This window comes from Lithobates pipiens, unplaced genomic scaffold, assembly GCF_037356315.1.
Source record: "Lithobates pipiens isolate NorthernLeopardFrog02 unplaced genomic scaffold, aLitPip1_a1.2 Scaffold_8, whole genome shotgun sequence".
In the NCBI taxonomy this organism is placed as follows: Eukaryota; Metazoa; Chordata; class Amphibia; order Anura; family Ranidae; genus Lithobates; species Lithobates pipiens.
Window position 1 is genome coordinate 284,990,764 of NW_027507903.1, and position 13,625 is coordinate 285,004,388.

Consider the following 13,625-nt stretch of genomic DNA (forward strand, 5'->3'; position numbering starts at 1 on the left):
ACTTAAGTGATAGGTTTAGGCCTGTTTTAACTTTCTGCTGCCAGAAACTTTATTGGAACTCCACTTATTTAAGCCATCAGAATCATTTGGCCAAGTTGTATTATGTGTACAAGTATATGCTGTGAACTTAATTTATAAGCACTGCTCTTAAAAGCTTAGGCAATGTCATATGTGTAAATGCATGATTAAGTCGGAATTAATGACATTTATATTACACAGAGCATGATTAAGCAAAATTATTTATTTAACAATTTGCCCATCACAGCAATCTTATCTCTATAGAACCAATCCCATTTTACACTGCACAATAATTCTTAATCTCAAATAATGAAAAATTCCCTCTGGCTATTGCATCAACATTGGCACATGAAGTTCTGCGACCCAGCCTACTTTGTCTATTGTGATGTAAAACCTGTTCATCGTGTGTTTAAGTCATTTCAATTTAACACATATCACAAAGCACCCGAACGTGAGAAGCAATGGCTACCACCGTAGACATTGGTCTCTTCTCTGCCTGGGATTATGTTGTGTTTGCTGCTGTTCTGTTCATTTCTGCAGCTATTGGAGTCTATTATGCCTTTGAGGGACGAGGAAAGACCACTTCACAAGAATTCCTGACAGGAGGAAAGAGTATGACAGCAGTGCCAGTGGCAATGTCCCTAACTGCTAGCTTCATGTCTGCAGTAACTATCCTGGGAACTCCAGCTGATGTCTACCGTTATGGAGCAATGTATAGCATTTTTGCTATATCTTATGGATTAGTAGTACTTATTTGTGCAGAATTATTCCTTCCAGTTTTTTACAGACTTAATCTTACAAGCACCTATGAGGTACATCTTAATGAATTTATTATATGGCCTTTGACACATAAAACAAGTTACACTGGACAGTCTTAATACTATATCATAGAGCTTAAAGATCAAGTTATGCTAAAATGAAAATTTTAAATTGAATACATTTCACAATGTTTATCTAAATGTATGTCTATCTGTGCAGAACTCCAATGGGATTGTGATATGCATATATTTTGTATTAGCGGCTATTTTAGGCTAATGAGGCTTATGATTGACATTTGGAGGTAGACTTCTATTGGTCAGTCAGGTCTGGTAAACTACCAAAATGTTAGATATTTATTTTTGAATGTTATTTATAATTCTTACCTGAATAAGTTCATACCTTATGTTTACTGACCTTAAATATTCAAATGTGGAGAACAACAGCCACAGATATGACAACATAGATGAGAAAATGCTAAGGAAACAGTGTGGTAGAGTTCCCCATGAATATTAAAGATTTGCTGAATTCTAGTTCACAGCCTGTAATAAGGTAAGCGAGAGAGAGAAAAACTTTGGTGGATTAGTAGATTATGAATCTAGTGGGTTTTGTATAACAGGAGATATCTCTGTTTTGAGATGTGTTGACCATTTGAATATGTAGACAGTTAGATGCAGATGAAGTAACTCACTCTTCCATTGGATTTTTTGTTGGTTGTTGAATGACTTGCTGTTACAATTATTATTTTCATCACCGAGAGCCACTAAGACCTGAAAACCATGGTCACATGGCTAATATAGATTATTGTCATGGTAAATAACATATGTATTATAGCTAATTGAATTTAGCTTTAAATCTTCTGTGGCTGTTCCAGCTAAAGTAAAATACTAAAATACTAGAAGACCCTGACACTCTGATAGAAATAATAGAAGCCAAGGGTAATGCTGGTCATACACCAGTAAAATTAAGCTCCTTCAGGGCAGAGAATGATGAGAATGTACATAATATATATATATATATATATAAAGTTCTGCATAAATGGTCAGCGCTATATAAGTACCTGTAATAAATAAAATGACTAGCTCCAGATGGTATCAAGTTATTTCAGAAACTCAAGCTCCAGCATCTAAGCTTTTATGTTATGTTCATATAAAATATTTTATGAGATATTTATGACCCTAGCATTTGTAAATATAAAATTAAACCATATTATCTTTCAATTAAGAAGGTTTGGGCTACCTTCCAAAAAAAATTGATTCATCGCATTTAACATTACAGGTAGATCCCCCTTACTCATGATCTTCTTAAGAAGACAAGCTTGATGGGTCTTTATTCTACAATTACCTGGCCCTGTTTTATTCATTATGTTATTGCCTAATAAAAATGTAGGTTTTTTTTTATGTACAATACAGAATTTAACAAGTAGCCCATCGTTGATTTAAACTTCAACTTCAATTTACAGTTATCTTTGATGCCACAAGATGATGAATTCTCTGCCATTTTTATTTTATATCTTTTCTCTCTTTCATTTCATTGTTTTTTAATAAAGTTTTTACATAAACAAATAGAAAGTACACTAATGCCGTGTACACACGACCAAACTTTTTGCCGGACTTGGTCCAGCGGACAATCTGACGGACTTTGCAGCTGAGGTCCGCCGAACTTTCAAACGAATAGACTTTGCCACACACGATCACTCCAAAAGTCAGACGGATTCGAACGTGATGACGTAGAATAAGGAAGTTCATAGCCAGTAGCCAATAGCTGCCCTAGTGTCGGTTTTAGTCCATCTGACTAGCACACAGACGAACGGATTGTCCACTAAAAGCCGAGTCTGGCGGAAAAATTTGAAGCCAGCCTTATTTCTAGGTCCGCCGGACTTTTGGGAAGAAAAAGTCTGCTGGAACCCACACACGATCTAATTGTCCGACGGATTCTGGTCCGCCGGAAAGTCCGATCGTGTGTACGCAGCATAAGACATAACTGTCATACATTATAACATGTTTCCCAGAGTACATATGTGTACGAACTAGGTGAAGAGTACATATTACAGTAATTGTCAATAGTAGGGTGAAGAGTGATGTCCTCCCATTTCCAGGCACCCCATCTGGAAACAAGCTGTGCCTGGGAGGAAGACAACACAACCCATTCTATAGTACACCTATGTACATGTAACAACAGGACAGTTACCCATCATCGATCATTGTTTTGTCATTTATGCATTACAGTATATATACATATTTTTGTACTTTAGTACAAGGTAAAAGGATAAGGATCAAAATAATAATGTATTCGAGTGAGTAAAGAAAATTAAATATAGACTGTGAATTACCACTGATGAAATGCTAATCAATATCATTAAGTATTATGCTGGTTGAGATACCAGTGTATCAAGGAGGAGTCTTTGCAAATCTTGTGGACCATAGCAGCCATTTAGCTGTGAATTGAGTTAGATGAATATGCAAAGAACTCTTCGTAGAGATATTGAGTTTTTACTCTATTTATCACGTCTGTTACGTTAGGTACTGCATCTGTTTTCTATTCTGAGGTAATGGTTAGGCGTGCTGCTATAAGGACATGGGTGATTTCACATCTCTGCATTGTGGGTATGTTATCCATCCCTATGTTAAGGAGAGCAAATGCAAGGTTAGGGGCGAGGATGATACCTGTGAGTCTTTTCTCTCTTTTACCTCAATCCCCTTCTATATTTCCTTTACACCAGTCTTAAGCTTTTTTAGTTTTTTTTCCCTCAAAAGACATTTTTGTTCAAAAGGGATAAATGTTGTTATTCATATGCAGTAGAGTATTTTTAATAATACCTTGACTTTTACTTATCTGCTTAATGGTGCACGTTACTGACAATGCTGTTAAGTGAATACAAGCGATACCACCTGGAGCGGTAATTACCTTGATTTAATGCTGTTAAGTGGTTCAAATCTATCTTGTTCAATATTTTTTTATTGAAAAGATTGCAGTGCCTACATAACAACAGTAGCGCTTGAAGCGCTGGAAATAACAAAAAGTATACAAAGTACACATACAATATCACAACAATAAAACGTAAAGGCAAACAAAACAATGTTGTGTTATGTTGAAATAGTTGGTCTTATATATAAAAGGGACAGGGGCTCAGGGGCTCCATAAACACGTTACATAAGTCCATACAACTGGAGTTATAACATCATACAGCAACAATTTTTTTAAATGCCACTGTTCATAATAAAAAATTAGTTCCTGGATAGTGACTAGGCTGAGAGGTGCAGTCTGAGTAGATAGCCTGCTGTAGGCAGTAGGAAGTATCTCCTAATTCCCAATTCACACTACAATCCTGTATGCTGTGTGCTGCAAAATATGTGCTGTTGGGCATTCACACATTCAAAATGAACTGACTGAAAAAAACACAGAGCAGAGCATGTTTAATTGGAACAGGTTATATTTGTTCTCTGTTGTGGTGCACCATGCATGTGTTTTGTGCTAGGATTCTACACCAATGCACTTGATGTATGCGTTACCCCAGTTCATTGGTGTCAGTGGGTCTACTTCACTCCAGTCATCAATTTAACTGCAACATGCTAACTTTATAGAAAGTTATAAGGTGGGAAGCTGCAGCAGGATTTGATCTGTGTCAGACATTTGTGATGACAGCTTATAACTTGCCCAGGCACCAGTATTTACTGTGCCATCTCTAAGTCAATATTTCAGTTCAAGAATTAGAGTCTGACCCTGGATGATGCCTGAACAAAGATGATGCTGACCTTCTGGAGAGAGAAAAGCATATGAAGGCATTACCGGGGGGAGTACTGTGATGCCCGAGGGAGGTAATACATACCGTATTTATCAGCGTATAACACGCACTTTTTTCCCCCTTAAAATCAGGGGAAATCGCGGGTGCGTGTTATACGCCGATCCTCCACTATTTTGGAGCCTCTGGGTGGCTTTCGCCCGACTTCAGCCCGTCTCGGCGGCTCTCGTGGCTTTCGGCCGTTCTCAACGGCTTTCGGCCCTTCTTGGCGGCCGAAAACCACAGAGAACGGCCGAGAGTGGGCGAAAGCTGACGAGAAGGGCCAAGGTGGCTGAAAGCCAACGAGGAGGGCCGAAGGTGGCCCTAAGCCGACGAGAATGGCCGAAGGCGGCCAAGAACTACCGAGCACCGCCGAGATACACTGGACATCTCGGCGGCGCCATTTTTAAAAATAAAACCTGAAAATTAAAACAGACAAGGCTGAAAATGACACTGACACGGGAACAATGATGGACAAGGCTGCAATGATGCACAAGGCTGCATGACAAGGCTGAAAATTACACTGACAAGGCTGTAGATGGACACTGACAAGGCTGCATTGATGGCCATTTAAATGTAAGGTTTTTTTTTCCTTAAACTTCCCTCCTAAAAGTTTTTTCTTGGGGTGCGTGTTATACGCCAGCGCGTGTTATACGCCGATAAATACGGTAACTGTTAGTGGTAAGTTGACCATATACATTATAATCTGCTTGTACATTCTCTATAAAATCTCCTTTATATGACTCCATCACTAAAAATAATCCCTGAAATAAAAGTTTCCCTGTGTAGTAGAAGGTGGTTATTGCCAAGCATTGTGGTATACCAAGGTACAAAAAAAAGTCATGCACATTTTTGGTCCCTTTCCATGTCTTGACAGCCAATTCATAATGGATGGGCTGTCTTAATGCAATACATGTTAACAAGTGGCATAACACACGTGCATTAAGTCACCACAACAGACTACCATGACCTGAAGCCAGCTAAAATTATGTAATATACCTGCCAAAACAGTGCATTAAATTGTTATATAATCGGTAGGACTATTGCATTACATGGTAGTTGGTAGATTTAAGTGAGAATGTACAGTCAGATTGTAATTGTGGTGTGTGCTGATCTTTACAATTACACATGACATAACATGCACTTATTTAGCATGACAATTATGTACGATGCCAGGTCCAATTTGAAATGGAAAATACTGTACTGTGAACAACATGTGATGCAAAATTCAACAGGTTTCACATCACTAATATAAAATGTTCAACTTCATGGAACAGTACCACAAGTTCATAAGTTCAAATGCAGAAAAATATCGCCTTGCTCCTTTGTGGAAAGGACTTTCTAAGAATTATTCAGAAGTTGATCCCTGCAACCAATACAACCTTTTTTAACGTATGTCTCATCCTGAAAATCCTCTGGTGAGGTGTTATAGATAGATCTTTGGAAAAAGATAAGAATATTGCAGTAGAATGTAAAGTCCAGCCAAACATGTTACAATCTGATTCTACAATCCTGTTTAGGTATACCAAAATGAGACAGTGTTGAGTATACCTGAAAAACTTACTTGCATTCAACCAGGCAGAACCTTACAGCAATTAGTTGGTAGATCCATATCTATAATCAAATTATAACATGCATGAGACAATAATGAGGTCTTATGACCTCCGAACAGTGGGGACAGTATTAAGAAGTTGTATTGAATATACAGTATATATATATATATATATATATATATATATATATATATAAGTCAATGACAAAAATGGTCATGTCTACGGAGGGAAGCCAAAAAAAATAAAAGAACACCACCAAGTTTAGACACAATTTGATATATAACAGAAAGAAGAAAGAGTGGGTTGCGCTAAGTAAAAAATTTAACTAAATAACACAAATGCAGAAAAAACACCTATGTGAAAAAAAACTCCAGTAGCTTTAACTAAGGCCGCGTACACACGGGCAGACTGTTCGCCCAACTTTGTCCGCTGAACAGTGTTTGGGCGGACAGTCCGCTCGTGTGTGGGCTTTCAGCGGACAGTTTCAGCGGACAGTTGGACGGACAAGGTTTTTCGGAAATTCCGAAAAACTGTCCGCTGAAACCTTGTTTGAGCGAACAGTCCGCCCGTGTGTAGGCTTGTTCGTCAAACAAAGTTGCGCGCATGCTCAAAGGATTTTCACGCCGAAAGCTATAATGCAGTGTATAGGACGTCGTATTTTTCGTCCCGTCTTACGTGCCGTTCACGTCATCGCGCACGGTTTCAGCAAACTGTTCGTTCGTCGTGTGTGGGCATGTCCGTCCATGCTAAGTTTGAGCGGACTGTTTGCCGAAACTGTTGGACGGACAAAGTTGGGCGAACAGTCCGCGCGTGTGTACGCGGCCTTAGTAAGTTTGTCAATCCTATGCGGAAAGATTTTCAGTGCAAGGAAATTCCAAATATATATCGGTATTGTCAATCAAGATATCAAAGAATATATGTACTAAATTATCCTAGTGTAATGTGATAATTCGAAAGAACAGCAGAATATGGCAACCAATAACGAATTGTCTTAAAACATAAGTATAACCTCAATATATGTGAGAAAAAATTATAACATTGAATATTAAAGTGTTCATAAAGTCCATGAAAAATATTAATTTCAAAAGTATTCCACAGTGATACGGTGACAGCACAAGTATCCAAAACGAACGTGAAGCGTGCACAACCTCCACCACAGATATTACTGCCGCTTACCGAAGGTGTATGGTTCCTTATTACAGAGAACCATGCAGAGCGGATGACTGATTCCCCCAGTCCAGGGTTTTCACAAATGGATGCAAAGGAAACTCTGGAACCCGTTCGCCTCCAATTACACTCCCTTTCACCGTTTCACATAGAAGATAATAAGACTCACAATAGTGTAAAACCCAAGTAAGTAAGTAAGACCCAAGTAAGAGACAAATGCGCACTTACAGAGATGATGTTTAAAACGATCGTTTATGCAAATCAGAGCCGGCCGGTCTCGATTCGCGCCCAATACATCCGCAAACAAACAACGCGAGCTGGTGGTGTCAGGACGTCGCTCCTCCTCCCTACGCGTTTCATCACTATAGGATGACCAATCGAGACCGGCCGGCTCTGATTTGCATAAACGATCGTTTTAAACATCATCTCTGTAAGGCCGCGTACACACGCGGGGACTGTTCGCCCAACTTTGTCCGTCAAACAGTTTCGGCAAACAGTCCGCTCAAAATTAGCATGGACGGACATGGCCACACACGACGAACGAACAGTTTGCTGAAACCGTGCGCGATGACGTGAACGGCACGTACGACGGGACGAAAAATACGACGTCCTATACACTGCATTATAACTTTCGGCGTGTTAAGCCTTTCTGAGCATGCGCGGAACTTAGTTTGTCGAACAAGCCTACACACGGGCGGACTGTTCGCTCAAACAAGGTTTCAGCGGACAGTTTTACGGAATTTCCGAAAAACCTTGTTCGTCAAACTGTCCGCTGAAACTGTCCGCTGAAAGCCCACACACGAGCGGACTGTCCGCCCAAACACTGTTCAGCGGACAAAGTTGGGCGAACAGTCCGCCCGTGTGTACGCGGCCTAAGTGCGCATTTGTCTCTTACGTTCGATTAAAAATTTTTACTTGGGTTTTACACTATTGTGAGTCTTATTATCTTCTATGTGAAACGGTGAGAGGGAGTGTAATTGGAGGCGAATGGGTTCCAGAGTTTCCTTTGCATCCATTTGTGAAAACCCTGGACTGGGGGAATCAGTCATCCGCTCTGCATGGTTCTCTGTAATAAGGAACCATACACCTTCGGTAAGCGGCAGTAATATCTGTGGTGGAGGTTGTGCACGCTTCACGTTCGTTTTGGATACTTGTGCTGTCACCGTATCACTGTGGAATACTTTTGAAATTAATATTTTTCATGGACTTTATGAACACTTTAATATTCAATGTTATAATTTTTTCTCATATATATTGAGGTTATACTTATGTTTTAAGACAATTCGTTATTGGTTGCCATATTCTGCTGTTCTTTCGAATTATCACATTACACTAGGATAATTTAGTACATATATTCTTTGATATCTTGATTGACAATACCGATATATATTTGGAATTTCCTTGCACTGAAAATCTTTCCGCATAGGATTGACAAACTTACTAAGTTAAAGCTACTGGAGTTTTTTTTCACATAGGTGTTTTTTCTGCATTTGTGTTATTTAGTTAAATTTTTTACTTAGCGCAACCCACTCTTTCTTCTTTCCATGCCAAATGTAGTATAACATTTGGGTTGCTGCTTTTTCTTAGTTTTTTCTATCTGATAAGCGCGGCTTTTTCCTCTTTTTTATCTGATATATAACAGAGCCTGAAAAAGACTCTTGATGGGCCCAGTTGTAAATGGTCATAAATTGCTGTCATAAACATTTTATGAAACAATCTAGAAGCAATTAAAATTTGTAAATCTGGTTTTATTTGAACTAAAACTGAACTTTAATATATCTTTAGCTCTGAACTCTGGTTAATGTTCCATAATGGACGCAGTAATATAGTAAACCACTTCATAAAAAGTGGTTACACTGATGAATGTGAAGATGCCAATAAGTTAGACACCAAATACATTAGTGCAAAGTACAAATAACTTTTAGGACACATTTAACCTCTTAAGGAAGATGTGCATCAGATCCGTATCATAGCTGGCCTCTAATAAATCCAAGTTTCCCTCTGTTAAATAATATTTTGGTTATCAGATTATCAAACTTTTTATAGTGAAATGTGCATGGGCTTATAGTAATTGGCAGTCAGAGTGTTTCTGCTGAAGCATAGCAAAATAATCCTGAGCCTCCTTCAGCACGCCCCTCAGATCCTTTAAATTGTTGTAGAGGTCTGCGATGCTCTCTTGGGGTCCAACAAAAAGCTGCATGGGTGGCAGCTGCAGCTTTCATTTGATATCAAAACTACTAAGGATTTTGAGAGACAGGCAGTATTGAGAGCTTGTGATACATGAGATTGGACTCTTCACTGAACCAAGTCCTGGTGAACCTTTCTAAGTACTTTTACCTTCTTCAAAGGTTGTAATAAAGAACACTGTGAGTGGCAAGCTACTGTGATGACACATGATGGCAAGTTACTGTGTTTGTAAAGCAGGAGTAGGCACTCTAGCTGTGGCGAAACTACAAATCCCATCATACCTCTGCCTCTAGGAGTCATGCCTGTGGTTGTCAGGTTCTTGCAATGTCTCATGGGACTTGTAGTTTAAAAACAGCTGGAGGGCTGAGGTTGCCTACCCCTGGTGTAAAGGGTCAGCTGCTCAATTACACAAAACAAATGGAAAAGCACCTCTAAGTGCAGGCTGTATAAAATATTTTATTTCAAATAAAAGTGGCAATTGGCATCCCACATAGAAAAGTATTTAATGGGCTCATCTGATAAGAGTAAGTCTGGGATGCTGTGTTGGATAAGCCGCCGGGGAGCCACCAGGGTTCACTATCATGCATCCAGGTGTACAGGGAAGCCGGACAGATTATTATTGTTATACAGGATTTATACAGCACCAACAGTTTGCGCAGCGCTTTACAATATAAAGGGGACAGTACAATTACAATACAATTCAATACAGAAGGAATAGGAGGCCCCTGCTTATGTAGCTTACAATCTAAAGGGGGGGGGGGGGGGTGCTACAAAAAAGTAAAAGCTTCACAGGATGAGCTGATGGAGGTGGCAAAAGTACAGTTTTCAGGTGAAGGTGGGGTAGGCTTGTTTTTTGTTTTCAAGGATCTCCTAAAGGCGGACAGGGTATGAGCTAACTGACATACTGAGATAGGAAGTTTCAGAGGATGAGAGAGGTTCTGGAGAAGTGCTGGGAGGATGGAGCTAGAGAGCAAGATGCCTTTGGAAAGAGCAGAGAGGACAATTTGGGTGATATCTCGTGATGGAGTTGGTAATGTACCTGGATGCACTGTTGTGGTTGGCTTTGTATGTTGTGGTTGGTATTTAGAGTTTTATGCATTGGGCTAGTGGAAGCCAGTGAAGGGATTGGCAAAGAGGGGCAGCAGCCATGGATTAGTTAGTAAGGTGTATAAGTCTAGCAGCAGCATTTATGATACACTGAAGGGGGATAGCCTATGTAAAGGTAGGCCAGCAAGAAAAAACTTACAGTAGTAAAGGCAAGAGATAACCATGGAGTGAATAAGTTGTTTTGTGGTGTCATAGGTTAAGAAGGGGATGCTTTCAAGATGGCACTGGAAATTGATGTCACTGGAGTCAGGACAGCGACATGTTTCAGAGCATGCGCAATCACCTTTCTCTGTGAGTTGCCAATTGGCACTTTGATTTAAGTTCAAATATTTTATACAGTCTGCACTTAGGGGCACTTTTCCATTTGTTTTGTGTATTCTGTAGAGCATGGGTCTTCAAACTACGGCCCTCCAGTTGTTCAGGAACTACAATTCCCATCATGCCTAGCCATGTCTGTGAATGTCAGAGTTTTACAACGCCTCATGGGATGTGTAGTTCCGCAACAGCTGGAGGGCCGTAGTTTGAGGATCCCTGCTGTAGAGAGAGTCTGCTTCTACTCATTAGAAGAGCAGCCCTAGTGCATGATCTTCTGGACTATTTTATGTCTCTTCAAGGACTTTATATAATTTTATATGGACCATTCAATTCAGACATAGGGTGTTTGAACCTTTTGGCACCTACATTTCCTCTATTTTGAGCTGCTCGGTTAACCTACTCCAGGGATGATCACTCTCTGACGGCTGGTGCTTAGGTCAAAGCAGGAAAATCTCTGCACAGGGTAGGATCTGAGTGTAATTATCCAAGTGTATGGTTACATTTACAGAACACAGTCTGAGGAGCATTAAAACCTTGCTTTAAGGACATGGCTTCAGCACCATTTATTAACAGTGTGCTTTGGAATGCTTGAGTTATAGTGTTCAGAAGGGAGAAAGCAGTCTTATCCTAAGAATTTCTTTACTTGTATTTAAGCAATTTATGTACTCTCTTACAGTACTTAGAACTTCGCTTCAGCAAAGTTGTACGGATCTTGGGAACAGTCATTTTTATCATTGAAATGGTGAGTTATGCTGAGTTAAAAGATCTGAATGTATTTCTTTGCTATGCTATCTAAAACATTATTTATATACTGTATATTGGAAATATAATAAGACACACTTCATATATTGGTAAACGTGGTAAGCACGTTAATACTACATATTTCTTCTAAATAAACAAGAGTCACAATAATGGAAAATTGTATCAAATACTTTGCTATACAATGTGGTTGACCCTACGAATCAAACACTAACAGCGCTCAATTTCACAATCTAAATAGTTACTCAGATCTCTAAAAGTGCTTTCAAATCAAACTCTTGTTATACCAACATGAATCACATGCCAGACAGAGTTATCATTGATGCAGATAGAGTAATATCTTCCCTCATGAGGTTATATTTCAAACACAGAAGATGACTGTCCTACACCTTCACCGTTTCCCCCAGCGTCAACCACATTGTATAGCATTGTCTATTTATAACAGCTGAGGAGTGATCTCCTCATGGTGCTTATTGTTTAGAGTTTGTAAGTTTGGCTGAACCAATAGGTGCGCTGGGTTCAGGTTTACATTTTAGATATCCCTGAAATTTTGTTTTGTATCAAATACTTACCGTAATTTTCCTTTCCTGATGCCAATACATAGCAGCATACATATGATATAGCTCCACCCCTATATCCACCCACAGGACGTGTTTAGCTCTATAATAGCCTGACTGAGAGCTGCCTCCCCCATTCTCCGTATAAAGCACAAAGATCAGAAGGAGGGTGGGTATGCCATGTACTGGCGTCAGGAAAGGAAAATTATTGTAAGTATTTGATACAATTTTCCATTTTCCTGACACCAACATGGCAGCATACATATGATAAAAAATGAGCTTTTGAGAGGGAGGGTTTAATGTTGCAAACTTAGTCTTTATTTGACAATAGACATAGAATCTTGGATAGTTTTCCTCCCAAACTCTACTGCAGTAAGAGCTGCTGGATCCACCCTGTAGTGTTTTAAGAATGTATGATGTGATGACAAGCTAGCCGCTTTGCAGACTGTCTCCAGAGACACCCCTGCCCATGCTGACCAAGAAGAAGACATTGTCCTGGTTGAGTTAGCCCTAACCACCTCCCGGGGATCCTTTCTGGCTGCTCTATATGCCCAGTGAATAGTTTTTACTATTCAGGCCGAGATGGTTCTGGCTGAGGCCTCTTTCCCTTTAAATTTTCCCGGAAGGTATGAGGAAAAGTCTGTCAGAATGTTTGAATGCAGAAGTAGCCTGGAAATAGGCTTTGAGGACTTTTGGAATGTCCAACTCGTGCAGATCAGTATCTGATTCCGCTGGGAAGGCTGGAAGCACCCATTCACTGGAGAGATAAAATACCGATGCTACTTTTGGGAAAAAAGTGATCCAATGGTCTCAGTACAACCCTGTCTGGGAAGAATATGGTATAAGGTTTGGCTGCCCCCAATGCTTAGAGTTCCGACACCCTTCCCCCTGAAGTTATAGGCTTTTAGGAATGGCGTTTTTAAGGTGATATCCCATAGTGAACAGTCTTTCGTCAGAGCACAAGGAGGGTTTTCTAGAAAATTGAGGACTACTGCCAGGTCCCATTGGGGAAACCTATTTCTCTTGGGAGGGTGCAGTCTAAGTACCGCTCTCATGAAGCGTTCCACCAGCAGATGTGCTGCCCATTTCTTTTGGGTAAAAGCCGAGATGGCTGAAATTTGCACTATAAGCAAACTTAGACTGAGCCCCATATCCAATCCGGATTGCAGGAAAGACAGGATTTGAGACACATTCGGGTCACTAGGGTCAAACTGACATCTGAAAGCTTGTGAATCTATCCCATATTCTGAAGTAGATGTTATTGGTTGACTTCTTTCTGGAATTCTACAAAGTGCCAATAACCTCTCATTGCCAGAGAGAACCATGGTCTCTGAGGCTAGTAGGGTAATATTGCAATGACTGTCAGATTCTTTGCCAACAATCTCTTCAGGAATTTCGGGATTGGAGGGAAGGCATAGGCCAGTT

General features: G+C 39.9%; 1 protein-coding gene across 2 annotated transcripts in view; it reads left to right on the plus strand.

Annotated features, from left to right (window-relative positions):
* Positions 1-407: 407 nt before the first annotated feature.
* Positions 408-13,625, plus strand: part of LOC143962801 (sodium-coupled monocarboxylate transporter 1-like) — a 97,828-nt gene continuing 84,610 nt past the window's right edge. For both annotated transcript variants that reach the window (XM_077472262.1, XM_077472263.1), the window contains exons 1-2: positions 408-830; positions 11,561-11,626. In XM_077472262.1, the coding sequence (XP_077328388.1) occupies positions 480-830; positions 11,561-11,626 (417 nt within the window). In that variant the 5' untranslated portion in view covers positions 408-479. The remainder of the gene's footprint in view (positions 831-11,560; positions 11,627-13,625) is intronic.